Source organism: Rhipicephalus sanguineus, chromosome 11 (assembly GCF_013339695.2).
Source record: "Rhipicephalus sanguineus isolate Rsan-2018 chromosome 11, BIME_Rsan_1.4, whole genome shotgun sequence".
In the NCBI taxonomy this organism is placed as follows: domain Eukaryota; kingdom Metazoa; phylum Arthropoda; class Arachnida; order Ixodida; family Ixodidae; genus Rhipicephalus; species Rhipicephalus sanguineus.
In genome coordinates this window covers 75,776,966-75,791,094 of record NC_051186.1, presented here as the reverse complement: position 1 = coordinate 75,791,094, position 14,129 = coordinate 75,776,966, and the positions used below count along the sequence as shown (strand labels likewise).

At 46.8% G+C, this 14,129-nt stretch overlaps 1 protein-coding gene across 1 annotated transcript; it reads right to left on the bottom strand.

Moving 5' to 3' along the window:
• Positions 1-461: 461 nt before the first annotated feature.
• Positions 462-10,372, bottom strand: LOC119374354 (beta-1,4-mannosyl-glycoprotein 4-beta-N-acetylglucosaminyltransferase). The gene is made up of 2 exons (XM_037644434.2): positions 9,057-10,372; positions 462-1,647 (listed from the first exon to the last, which is right to left on the bottom strand). Exons 1-2 carry the CDS (start codon positions 10,143-10,145, stop codon positions 1,615-1,617), a joined length of 1,122 nt encoding a protein of 373 aa, XP_037500362.1. The 5' UTR covers positions 10,146-10,372; the 3' UTR covers positions 462-1,614.
• Between the last annotated feature and the right edge of the window lie 3,757 nt (positions 10,373-14,129).

The window sequence follows — 14,129 nt, the reverse complement described above, 5'->3', positions numbered from 1 at the left end:
GCAGATCTCTCGGCCTAGAAATTCCCGTTGCAACGACTCATTCACGACGTTGCGCCGGCTCCTCACATCTCCGCCAGTACCCCGCACCTCCACCAAATGTAACAAGCGTGTTCTCCTACAAGCACCTGTTGTTATTCCTGACAAGGCGTGATTCAGCCAAGCTGGTTCAGGCAGAAGCCCGGCAAGCGTGAACCACACGAACGTCAACGTCTTCTACATGCTAGAGCAGAGCTTACACCGATGTGCTCCGGTATATTACATATTTATTTTCATAGTTCCGCATTCGATAGAAGGACCACGATAGCGGAGAGACGTTTGCTCGCAGGAGCTTCTTTTAGATAAATACAGTGAAAACAGACATTGACAAAACAAACAGGTTTACAAATATTATATGAAGAGAAACAAAACACAGATCACTCTTGAAAAGTAAAGAGAGAAAGGAAACTCATGTTCCATTTTTTTTTATTATTTCCATCAATGATCGAAGCAAACAAGTTTTTAGGCAACATGTCAATAAGAAACACGAAGTCTGAAGATTAAGTATTTTGAACACGCATATGCAGGGTGTCCCTAAACATCACGCAGCACGATTTAAAAAAGGAGGAACGTCGTTACACGAAGCACACCTGGTGCATATTTTTCCCAGTATACTGTAGTAGCCACTACTAATTATTTTTTCAATGAGGCTTACTTAAATAGTCCTAATTATGTTTCTAACAGGACAAATGCTCATTTAATAATTAAAACGTGAATGATGCATGTGTAGGTATGTTCAAATCACATCTAACTGCGCTATTTTCAACAACGTACTAACTGCGTGCTCGCTTTTCTTTTTTATGGCTAACAAAGGAAGCCCGCGAAATTTGTGGGCGCTAGATTTTCGTGGGAAGAACACCTTCGGAAAGGAAATTTCATTGAGAGGTGGCACTTAGACAAACATGATTTTTTTGTAAAGTGCTTCCTAGGTGAAGAGAAATAACGTAGTTCTTTTTGGCACGCCACAGTGCCTTCTTCATTGCATCAACGACTCTATCACTACGCCATACCAGTAAGAACTAAAACGGAAAGCATACAAAAATATGGCCCCAGATCTTGGGTGGTAGTGTTCACCTTATTTCTGCAGCATACAACATAGTGGCGCTGTGATTACTTAGTGAAATCAGAGTGTGCATAGATATACAACAAAGAAGGGTACATAGCAAGAAGGAAACGGCATCGTTTGATTCGGTAAACCCAAGTTACGCTCAACTGACTTGCAGTTATTTACGCCAGGTTAACAATTTACCTGCCCAGCAACGAGAGCTTCCGCGTTGTAGATTTTCTTGAGGGATTCGGCAGGATGATATTGTTTGTGTGCGACAGATAAATGTTACGCGATGATATTGTTTGTGGAACACAACGCTCTGTACGTGATAGAATATATATGTGTAAAACTACGGTCCTACGGTCGCATCAGACACATAATTTTTCAGCGTTCTTCCTGACGTACGTAGGGGCCGTTTCGTTAGGGTCACATGGTGTAAGCGCCGGGCTGCCATCGAAGAGCAGGTCTTTTTTCCTGAGTGAGTTGATGTAGGCGCTGTCAGTTTTTTCGGCAATGTCTCCCCATCGTACTCAGTCGTCCCTCTGCGCCGCTGCTACCTTCATCTGCAGTGGTACAACGTCAGAATCAGCGTCGTGTTAAAGTCACCTTTTTACAGGCACGAAATATCAAAATAAATTGTTGCGGATTTGATACACTCGCTTAGTGGCTACAGCTCCGCGGCTATGGCGTTTCACGGCTGAGCAGGGCCCGTATTCATAAAGCCCTATAATTTTCTGTAAGAGAAATTTTTAGCCATCGTGACCCTGTGCAAATCATTAGCCAAGCTTACTGTCCAATTTTTGTAAACGCTCACGAACCAAAAGCCTTGTTAATTCGGTCCCAGAAGATGGCGGGTTCACTTAGATGACTAAGAGCACACATCGTTGAACTAGTTGATTCGTTACAGTAAGTGAGCCCATAGCGCTGTAAATAGAGGGACGAGAACATCGCAACATTTATTTTCACTAATTTTGTGCATGTTGAGTGGGCCCCGCAATGTGCTCACTTAGTTTTTTCGTCTAACTGCTAAGCTGCACACGAACGACACACACACACACGCACATGTGTATATATATATATATATATACCGGGTTCCGGGTTCGATTCCCAGTGCCGACCGGGAACCCACCGGTTTTTCTAAAGGGGTAGAGGAGTACACCTACCTGGCGCTCGGTTGTTAATGGGTGCTCATCTCGAAAGGTGGCCCCATAAGGTTCTGCAAAGACCCCTGGGCGCACCTTAAACCACCACAGCCTTGGTGAAATAGTTGAGCATCCGCCTCTGCTGTGGGAGGCAGAGAATTGCTGCCGCCGGGTACCTACCGGTAAAATAGGGACAAGCGCACTTCCGGCCTGGTGCTCGGCAGAACGAAGTTCAAAGTCGCTTGGGAGGGCACCCACCCTGTGGGAAATTGGCGGCATGGGACCGCCAGACCTAAAAATAAAGGTCACCCTCTTTTTTTTTTTTTTTTGATCTTACGCGTTGGTTTCACCGATACTGCCTCCCCAGATGCCTTAACAACATGCGACCGACGCGCCACGCTTCTCCCCCACATCTGATTCGGGACGCCTAACCGCTGGCTCTACAATCTCCTGTCTTCTGTTACGCTTACCCCGCTTTCTCCTGTTCGCCATTCGCGCCAAGGAGAGTATAAAAGAACGCAAGAGCTACGGTATACAAACCCCTTAGGGGCCCCAACACTCAAGCAATCTATTGCGTAGCATGGTGTCTTGTACCGTAGTACTTCGAAGCCATCACGTCGAACAAATTCATCGACGCAGATATCGAACCGTTCAGCTGTTCAACCCCAAGCGCAAACGCTCAACTCTGAGTTATTGATCCTGCGCAACAGGAGAGAACATGTTTTCCACCTTAACTGAGCCATTCCCGCCATGGGCTGTACCAGCTGGAATGGCAGGCACCCAGTTAGGCGGGGAAGTCTCTTCTGACGTGAAACTTCTACCAGCTCTGCCTTCCTCGACAGCAGTCGCATTTGTCTACTTAGCGAGACTACGCAAAGCAGCCAGGGTCATACGAGAGCAGCGGTACATGCCCTCATATTCCCAGGCACTTAGGCATGCCCTTCCCGGCGACGTTGAACGAATCAGCGAGGTGCACGCTATGCAAGCCAGACTGCATGGGAAACAACGACAGCCCATCTCACAAACCAGCCGGACCCACAACCCCACAGCACCACGGTGTGCGCAGCCGGAATAGCGGGTACCACGTGTTTTTGTACCAGACAAAAAACACAATTTTAAAAAAGTACCAAATCGAACCTTGGCCAAGGACAGCAGCCAGCGAGACCGGTGTCCCGGCCAATGTGCAGCGTTCTCCTACAAGCCACTACATCAAACGGAAGCATGGCGCGACACCTAAATCGAGGTACGGTCTGCGAAGATACTTCAGCGCTGCTCGCCGCGTATGCGCGAGTTTAAATGCTAGCTACGAAACAGGCTGATATAATTTCCGTCGAACGACATACACAGAAAAACAAGTTGAATTTCTTTTTAATCAGAAATCTCAATAACAAGCGGACACGCAATGAACAGCATGTAGCACGTATAGTCGCAAACTATACATGCTCGCAAAAAGAGCGCCTGAGGGGCTGTACTCATCTGCAACACCATCGATGCACAATTTTTCTAAACAAACCTTGAAGAATGGAACGAAATTCTCAGTCACGCCAAATATATCACGCAATATAACGTTACATTTAAACATTGTTAAGCGTACTTAACGACGCTGATGAAGTAGTAGTGACGTGCTGTATGTTTTGTTTTCTAGTTTAGGCAGTTGCTCTTGGCTTTATCGGGTAGAAAAGTCAAGATGAAGTAGAAAAGTTTAAAAGAAACAAAAAAGACCTGCGAGATGGCGCCACAGAAAATACCCGCAGTCGCCAACATACAAAGCACGAGACTGTCTCACGTTCGTCACAATCAGAAAGGCTTTTCGGCCTGCTTGAACCATAAAAGCAAGCACTGGCAACCACGCGTATGCCGCCTGATTAACACAATAGAGGCCACAAGGCAAACTTTCGAAGGGTAACCCTACATGCACTGCTATAGACCTTATAGCAAAATCTGCTGTCATCTAGCGGCCGCCGTGCGCATTTCCGCCAGTGTTGAAGGCTAAGCGCGCTCCGCATGTGCGCACACGGAGCGTAGCGTATTGGCGTGTGGCGGCTGATACGAACGGCAATGCCGACATATTTTCGTGTGCCGTGTTGCTCAGATTGAGGAAATGGGGGTGCTGAAAAAAGGTTTACAGGAAACTAACCTGCATGTTATTGGATTTCCTCGCGGCCCACGAGACGTGGCAGATCGTTCCGACGCCTCGGCTACTGCTTACGATAGCGCCGTTTTTACGTTCGCCGATCTTTATAGATGCGGTATGTGAAAGCACCGGCACTCATCAGAGAACGCTCTTTCGTGCACGCTGCAACCAGACAGTTTTCGCACCATGTGCTTGCAGGCACAGACAAAACGGCCTCGTGTACGAGCTTCAAAGCTGCATCGCGGCTATTCGCGCATGCTTGCGCTACTGTTGGCACCATTACTTAGTTTTTTTTTTAGATTGCGGTAACAAATACATGTTAAACAGGTAGCTCGAGTGCGTCATCGATTCCCAGCGAACGAACCGACTGTGCTGGAGCGCGATGTTTGTAGTTTGTTTTCGACTGTGGAGTTAACAAGGTAGCGTTTGGTGGGATGCTTTGCGCGCGTATTGCTTCACTATGCGTATTTTTCAAGCATTTCATGTGCTATCACTGCCAAATTCAGAGGGGCGGCCCGGATTGCCTGACTCCTCCCCCCTTACTTTTATTTTTAATTTATACACGAAGAAGAGCACATCTCAGGTTCTCCTAGAAGCTGATTCCCCTTCGGAAAAATCCTGTGTTCACCTCTTTGTGCTATGGAATGTTAACAGCAGACGCTTGTGTGCGGCACTTTTCGTATGAAACTGAAAAATTGCTGTTCCTGCAAATGTGTTAAACTCAGCCGTAGGTGCGTGACCCTTGGGTACGCGCTAAGGTGGTTTCGCAAGCGCTCATTCGGCGGCACAAAACTGCATTGCGGAAACGAATTGAAACTGTAAGTCGCCAGTAGGCCGCGAAATCGACGATGTGGACGCAAATATTCTTGGCGTATCGCGTCATTTGCGAGCATATGTCGGAAGGATATTCAATAAAACACCAGGTAACCGGCACCTACTTCTCGAGTCAACTGACACTTTTACTTTTCATGTTCACTTTTCACGTGCGTGATAAGTGGAAATATTTTACATTTTATTGGTGCGTACGTGGTGACTACAGCAGCGAAATATTTTTGCTTCGAAAATAAAAAAACAGGACAACGTGTTGCTTAAAATTAAGTGCACACTACATCTGGTCGATGTAGGCTGTCCCTTATGAAATACCCTTACAAAGGGTCAACAGCACTTTCTTACCGTCATCGCTGTGCCTAGCAGTGTCACGCGCTAAAGCATCCTCCCAACCATTCTACACAACACGCATGATATTCAGGTAGCTAACAACGCTTTATTCGCTACACTGAAAACAGACAAAATGTATAACCTAGCGCTAAACTTCATTCTCAACGACGACAGGCTTACATGTGACTCGGTGACAAACTTGGGCCTTCTTGTTGTGAGGCAGTTCTTTACACGTAATAACTGTCAACGTAATAACTATAAAATCCCGGTAACATGTACAGGCCCTTAACGTTTTTAGGCCTCGATTACTTTCTATCAAAGCAGATACAAGCAAGAAGTTATGGTAGCGACAGCAATACGATTCGGACACGAGCCTCCAACATGGCGCCGAATCGGTGCCGAATCGGCGATATGGGATGGGCAGGTTTTGAGGCGAGGGAGGCTCAGAGCAAAATAAGGTTCGAAGAAAGGCTAAGGAATATGAAGGAGAGTAGATGGGCAGAGAAGGTGTTCCGTTACTTGTATAGGAAGAGCGTGGACACACAGTGGAGAAAAAGAACTAGGAGGCTCACTAGTAAATATACGGCTGGTAGTGTAAGCAGTATGTCAACAAAGTGCGTTAAGCGAAAAGTCAGAGAGGCGGAGAGGATTTACTGGATGGCAGCTATGGAGAAAAAACCGGTTTTGAGTAACTACCGAAAGGGCAAAAATGAAATAAGGAGGGAGGCATTTTACGACAATTCAATGGGAAGCGCTTTCCTGTTTGAAGCGAGATCGGGTTGCCTTAGAACGGGTAGTTATAAAGCGAGATTCAGTAAAGAAGAAGAACAATGCACGTGCTGCGGGGAAGATCAGGAAACGGCGGAGCATGTTCTGATTGAATGTGGAGACATCCACCCAGGTGTACGTTTGGGCACGAGCCTACATGACGCCTTGGGTTTTAGAGACAATGGAAAGCTGAACGCACCCGCGATTGAAATAAGTAAGAGACGGTTAGAGTATTGGTGGCAGAAAACTAGAGAGAAAGGACAAAAATAAATATTGGGAAAAAAATTAAGGACATTCTGCCGTAAAGGACACAGAACGCAGCTGAAAACTTAAGGTTTTTTTTTTCTTCTGGAGTAAAATAGTTTTAATTGAAGTAAAGACACTAGGCCAACGCTAAAAAAAAAGAGTAAAGGTTTTTTTTTTCGAGCCTGGTGGCACACTTGTCACCGCCCCGTTATAAAGGGGACGCTCATAGCATCCATCCATCCAGCCTATTGGCAACGTCAGAAGCGTCCTCTCGTCAGTCATTGCAAAGAACAACGTCTGAGATTTAGCAACCTAAACCAGCCTTTGGCGATTAGGAGCGAAAGCTTCTGCACTTTTAAATACAATTCAGGGTGCCAAGATTGGCGACACTATGGCCTACATAGCCGTCCCCACAAGACAGCTTTATTTCGCACGCAACGCCAGCCAGTACAGGCTCCTGCCGAGGCTCCGACCAGGCATTTACTCAACATGCAGCTGAATAACTAGGTAGTTAACTGTATATGAGTGTATATAGACAGATAATGAACCGCGACTAATAGACAGCTAGACAGAAAATACCGCTTCCTTGTGGGGAAATCTACGCAGGCCAACCTGGGCGCTGTGGCAGTAAGGGATCACAGGAACGTCAACTATGTTTGGAGAACAAAGGAAGTGCGCAGTTCCGTGCGCACTTTGTAGCTTCCAGGAATCAGCCACTGCTGCGTGAGGTCAAGACAGTCGGAAGCATAGACGCGTCAGCAATGGAGTTAATAGAGACATGTAATAGCGAGACAAGTAGATTGAAATACATGAATGATACGTCTGTTTAATTTTTGTTAATTTGTTTCTTGGGAAACTAAATGCAGCTGCTCATTGTATTACTGTGACCTTTCTGATAATACTGCCACGCGCATGAGCACTCGTATATTCTGCAGACAGAATGCGCGCTTGAAATTTAGCTCACAACCTTTCACTTCCTGCTCCTTCGTTAGCAAGTCTTTTTCCCCGCTCTTAATATACCGGGCATGGCTTGAAGAAAGCAAACACATTGCGCTTAATCTTTTTCTCGTCTGTTTTGTTCTAAATGGTTAATAAATCAGAAGAGTACACTTTAAGGACATGTCAAAATCGGTTAGGGTACGTCGTACAAAGAAATGTACTGTGATCACCAGCTAACACGAAACTAATCTGCGCCTAAAGAACGCCTGCGTTTCTGCATGAAATGCGGTCTGTCACGTGTGCGCAAAAAAATTACGTGTACGTTTATTACGCGCTTCTGAAGATAGCGACGTACGCAGGCGGCATCGGCTGACAATGTTTCAGATTGCTTGTCTCCATTTTTACATATCGCGGTGAAAGGTCGCGGGATCGAATCCCGGCCGCGGCGGCTGCATTTTCGATGGAGGCGAAAATGTTTGAGGCCCGTGTACTTAGATTTAGGTGCACGTTAAAGATCCCCAGGTGGTCGAAATTTCCGGAGCCCTCCACTACGGCGTCTGTCATAATCATATCGTGGTTTTGGGACGTTAAACCCCAGATATTATTATTATTACATATCGCGATGACATTCACGGCTTTCTCTTTAAGCTGCGACGCGCCCTTTCTTTAATGACTGCCAGAAAACAAATCACTCTAAAAGGACAGCATCGCGGGGCGTTGTATTTCCTTTGTTTGCCCTCCCTAACACCACAGTGTCGCTGGATAGCGTTCAAAGTTAACTTAACAACGACGCTGGAGGTGCTATCCGCTTTAATGGCAATGGCTTCTAAAGGCAACGGTTGCCAGGCAGAGAAAATTTAAAGGGCGCAGCTCGCTTGTAAATAGCTGGAACTAGTTTAATGGATTTATTATGCCTGGTCTTTCAAGAACTGCCCCAGTGATGTAGTATTCTTAACTGTCATTCCACACGGCTTCTTTGTCACGAAAAGTAGCGTAGATTATATAAAAATTTCCATTGACAAGCGATGCCTGGAGTACAGTCCGTGCGTCGCGCGGGAAGTGCCGTCAGAAGTATATATCTTTATGGTTTGCAAACTTTTTTTAAGTGCGTAAGCTTGCATGTGCCGACACAATGATGAAACTGTGCGCCCATCCGGCCACCCCTGGCCTGTCTAAGACGAACTGATCTAAAGAAAGAAATGTACAAAAGAAAATTAGGAGCCCTTTTCGAATGCCCAACACTCGTTTCGATGATCGCGCGATGAGCTTTTCGTTGCGTCGGTCTAGACCCTGATGACCGCTAGAAACAAATAGAAGCTGCCGTACCAATGCCATCCAAAAAGAAGGTTCCAGGGAAAAGCAGGAATCATACAATTTCCTACGGTATAACTCAACGTTTTCGAATCACTGAGCAAACCCGAAGTTTCTGCGTGGATTTTTTTTCTTATCTATTTGGTGTTTTATCCGCGTTATCTTAACTGGTATTAACCAAAGACCGCAATACCACACAAATGTGGCAAGAGCATAGTTAACACGCGAGATATATTGATCTGACGAATATTCACGTCAGAAATTGCGCGCTCACCTGAATGCCTTCCACGTCGAAACACCACGAGCAATGCCATCCAGCGTAGCGTGGCGATGTTCCCGCTATGGTCCACATCTCACTGAACGTTCCCGTGTTCGATATGTTAGTCTGCAGAAACATTGTCATCGAACGGAGACGTAGAGAGTCGTTTTCATAGACATCTCGAATATAGGCTACCGTGCACACACCACTCACGTTAACAGGCTGGCTGTTCTCCCAGTAGAAGCCATACGTAAACCATCGCAGGCTCAGCTTCATCGGTTCGCCAAAACCGTCGTGATGTTTCAAGAATAACACCACGTCTCGGCTAGGAATCTCGTCGGCGTCGGACATGATGAAGAGGTCGTCATCTCGAATGTTCTTTAGCCGACGGTGGCCTTCGTACCAGACGGACGTGCGGAAGTAGTTTTCGGGACCCCACGGATCGCCCTCGGCATAGTTGTAGAAGTCCACAGCTATCGGAACAATCTTGTGCTTATGCTCGCGCAGAAATCCGGCGCTGAGGTTGTTTCTGAGGTACAGGGGCTTTTCTGAGCCGAAGTACGTGTAAGTAGATTCGACGACGAGATAATGATCGACAGCGTCGCCGAGCTCTTTGATGCGAATTTCCAGCAAGTCCAATTCGTGGTTGAAGACCAAGCCATTGATTACCTTGCGTGGTCTCGAGCGCCGTCGAATAAGACCCTGGGAATACCACTCTCCAAAACCTTCGCTAAACCACACGGCGTCAGGAATGGAGCACTTTCGTCCGTGCCAGCCCTTCTTGCAGACACACGTGGAGTCCTTTCTTTTGGACACACTACCTTCCGGAAAGCATTCGACTTCATCCTCATCAGCGCGATGCCCTGTCGTCCCATTTGAATTCGCACGAGAAAGCCTTACGGATAATGCCGATGACTTGGCGACTCCTTTAAGCCTAGAACTTTGTTCCCTTGTTGCATTCATGGCTCTAGTAGAGGCTGTATTGATTCTGTCTCGTTCCTCCGATTTCCTTGCTTGGTCCGAATGGAAGACGTAGAATATCGCCGCTGGAAGAAGGGCGAAAATACACAATGTGGCTAGTGTCGTTTTAAAGCTCGGAAGCATGACGATGTTTCCTTGTGACACACACGAAGTCGCAATCCTTATATGCGCCGGATGTAGACTGCGAGAATGAACACATATGGAATGGAGCACAAAAAAAAATATATCTAAAACAATACAGGCGCTGACGGTATGCAGACTGCTCCAATCGACGCCACGTTTCTCTTAAAGGAAATCGGCTCTATTCAACTATTGAACGCTGCGCGATGACGCTCGCTTGTTCTTTCAACATCCGTGCGCGCATTAACAATATATTGGTCCTGGCAGCAAGAGTAGGGTACAGACATGGGCTTCCAGCTGCGGAAATGCTCACTTGGCATTTAGGCGGCGTTATAGATCTTGTCCCTTTTCTTTAGCGTTTCAATTGAACATCTTGTCATTTGATTTGGCGTCTAGTTCTTTGCCTGTTCAAGTGCAAGACAATTGAGTCAAGTGTAATGTCAGAAAAAGCACGTGTCGCAAAGCCTTTGCTATAGCTAGTGACCTCGATATGATCAACTGCTGTAGACTGATTGCACCTTCCATCACGAAAACGTTTGACCTTTCTAAGCATACTTTTCAAGTGCGGGAAGCGGCGCAAAGAGCGCGGGTTCTTGCAGCTATGACTACTATGCTTTGCAGAAGCAGAGCCGCGTTCGTGCATTGAGAAACGCTTGGACAAATTCTGTAGATTATATTTGACGTAGTTTTCGGTTCTTTTTAACGCGAAAGCATTACAGAGCTCGTTTCGCAGAAATTTGGGTGTCGGCGTCGGCGGTTGTAAGCAAAAAACCAGCGTTGTGCTTGAGCGAAAAGTCGAGATATATTCAAATAAATAAAAAATTCGGCAGATCTCACGTACAGTTGGAATAGATGTTATGCGAAGCATGCGGCGGGAAGGTGACTGTGGCGTAATTTTTAAGTGAGCGTAACATTACGAAATGACACTAAAGATATGTACAAGTACTATACGCACACACATATGCTGAAGAGCCGCACATGTGTTATATGACCAGTTCTTTACAGTTGGATAACGATGCCAACAGGAACATGGGTATTAACAACACCAGACGCGGTAAGCTGATATGTAGTGCTTATATGTGAACCCGTGTGCATGTGTGGAAGGGGTTCTTGACAATGCTTGAACCATCACCGTGAACCAGCAGCTGGGCAGGACTTGTTATCGGATCCGTTCATGATCACGGCTACGAGGGGTCTATGTGTAGTAAAGTTTGAGGCATAGTACAACTGCTGGAAATCGTGGCTGCCTCGGCCATTTCACCGAGAAATTGTCTGTCGATAGAGCCTGCGACATGTCGGAATCTGAAGTCACCCTTTGCGTTGGTGAGGTATAGACCATCGAGGGTAACCAGGGTAGCCCTGGGTAGTGCTACGTAAACCAACATCAGTGGACGTCGCTTAAAGTATTCGTGACTGCCTGGGCGCATTTGGCCCAGGTAGTCTCTACAAAGCGGCTGTCAATCAAAATGACGTCTTCATTGGTCAGCATGAGGCCATGGCCCAACTTTGTAAGAAATGAAGAGAATACTGCGTCGTTCTGGCCGACCGTGTTCATGGCATCAATGAACTAAAATGTCCAGAGACCACGTTCCATTAAGTAGGATGGAATACTGGGCGAGTTGGTGCGGATTCATCGTGGCTAAGAGCACGAAAAACACAGAGGAAGACGAGAAGGGGACAGGGCACAGCGTAGTAGAGTAGAGTAGATCCTATAACTTTGGCACACACCCACGCTGGGGGATTGGCCAAGAGCCGGATAGTTTTTAAAATCTAATTGTTAAAGTAAAGCGTAGATTTTTTTCTATTTAAGAGGAAAGAAGTAAAAAGAACAAAAATTAAGAATAGAAATAGAAAATCATATAAACAATGAAGCGGAGAATTTGAAGAAAGAATAAAGAAATTTTGAAAAGTAGAGAAACAAGAGGAAAGATTGATTCTATAGCCTAAATCTCTGTGAACCGTTAAGAAACTCCTGCAGGGCATCGGCAATCTTCCCGTCACTGTATCCAAGAGACAAAGCCCCGAATGAATGTACATTTGGTGCACTTAACTCCAATCTAAGGAGTCGGAAGACGGTACCTAAACTCAATTCGCGCAAGGTAGGGTATCTGTTACAGTGAATCAGATAATGTTCTGTTGACCCATGTACTCCGCAAAAAGAACAGTTAGGGGAAGCTGCCAGACCAGCTCTGCATAGGCGTGCGCACAGGGGGGGCAGGGGGGCGGCCGCCCCCCCTAATCACCTAAGAGGGGGGGGGGCGAAATCTGCCCCGTACATGGACCCTTCTCTTCACCTAAGGGAGGGGGGGGGCGCAAAATCTGCCCCATACATTGGCTTAGTAGGGTGGGGGGGCGCTGCGACGAACCTTTGCCCCCCCTAATGGGGAACCCTGCGCACGCCTATGCAGCTCTGTGTAAATAAAAATTTACGTATGGAGTCTGACAACGTAGTCTAGTGATTGCGACTTCAATTGCTCTTGTTTGACACATTTTACTACTCCAATAACGATTCAAATGCTGCAATTCTAATGTGTTCGTTATTGACGGTGCATAAAATTCATCCAACAACAGTTTCCCCCTTAATCTCGCACCTATAATGAATGTTGATGTCGGTAATACCTGAATAACCGGGCCATTCAAAGATGTCTTTGCTTAGCGTATCTGCTGTGCCGTGTCCACTTCTCGTCTTCGTCTGTGTTTTCCCGCTGTTAGCCACGATTAACCACGCGCCAGCTGGCTCTTCGTGTGCACGAGCTCCGACCGACGGGCCAAATTGTACGTGGTGAAAATTATTTCTGTGATGATTTTTAAGAGCGGAACTGTTAACGCTTTTCGCTGCGCCGTGTAGTGCGAGCAGGATTCACCATCATCACGAAGTAGTACGCACTCGCATAGGCGTGCGCAGGGTTCCTCATTAGGGGGGGCAAAGGTTCATCGCAGCGCCCCCCCCCCCGCCCTACTAAGTCAATGTATGGGACAGATTTTGCGCCCCCCCCCCTCTTAGGTGACTAGAAGGGCCAATGTACGGGGCAGATTTTGCGCCCCCCTCTTAGGTGATTAGGAGGGGCGGCCGCCCCCGCCCCCCCTGCACCCCCTGTGCGCACGCCTATGCGCACTCGCTTCGTCGTCCTCGATTTCTTCCCTCGCACAACACATGCGCCGATTTGTCTTGCGTGGAATGCAAAAACTATGATGGGCGAGTCTGTTACGTGACTAAAAATCAGGTAACATCACGTAACAACAAGTCGTGCGACAGGAAATCACGTAACATCACGAAACATCTAGTCACATGACTAAAATCACGTAACAGCACGTAACTTCTAGTCACTCGACTAAATATCACGTAACATTTGGTCACGTGACTAAAATCACGCAACCGCGTAATAGCTAGTCACTTTACTAAAATCACTTTACTAAACTGACGAGGCGGTGGTTGCGCCGGTTTGCACACTGCACTTTGTGCGCAGTGTGTCACCACAAATTGTCGCAGGAGCGGATACCCAACGCTACAACCAAAAGTGACGTTACATCCCAGCTGTTTACTCGGTGAGTGATCATGACATGGATTCTCACAGCGCCTGATTTCTGCCCGAATTTTCAATGCGTATATTCCCTGTTACTGCGTTGATCGAGACTGTGAATCACCCGTCGCTTAGACCCGCATAACATGAACTGTGGTACGCGGGAATGTGCCACACGTGACTGAGAGAAATGGTTTCAGGACGTATGCGATAGGCACTTTACGTTGTTCATCTCATGACCAATGAATAGGGTTTGACACACTGATCCCCTGCTATGCCAATTTTGGCATGTTACAAGTTATGGAGACGACCAGGAGAGCGCCCAGACGTAGGTGGCTAAATAGACAGATACGTAGATCATCATGATCATCATCAGCCTGTCTATGCCCACTGCAGGGCAAAGGTCTCTCCCATGTTCCGCCAATCAACCCGGTCCTGTGCTTTCTGCTGCCACGTTATTCCTACA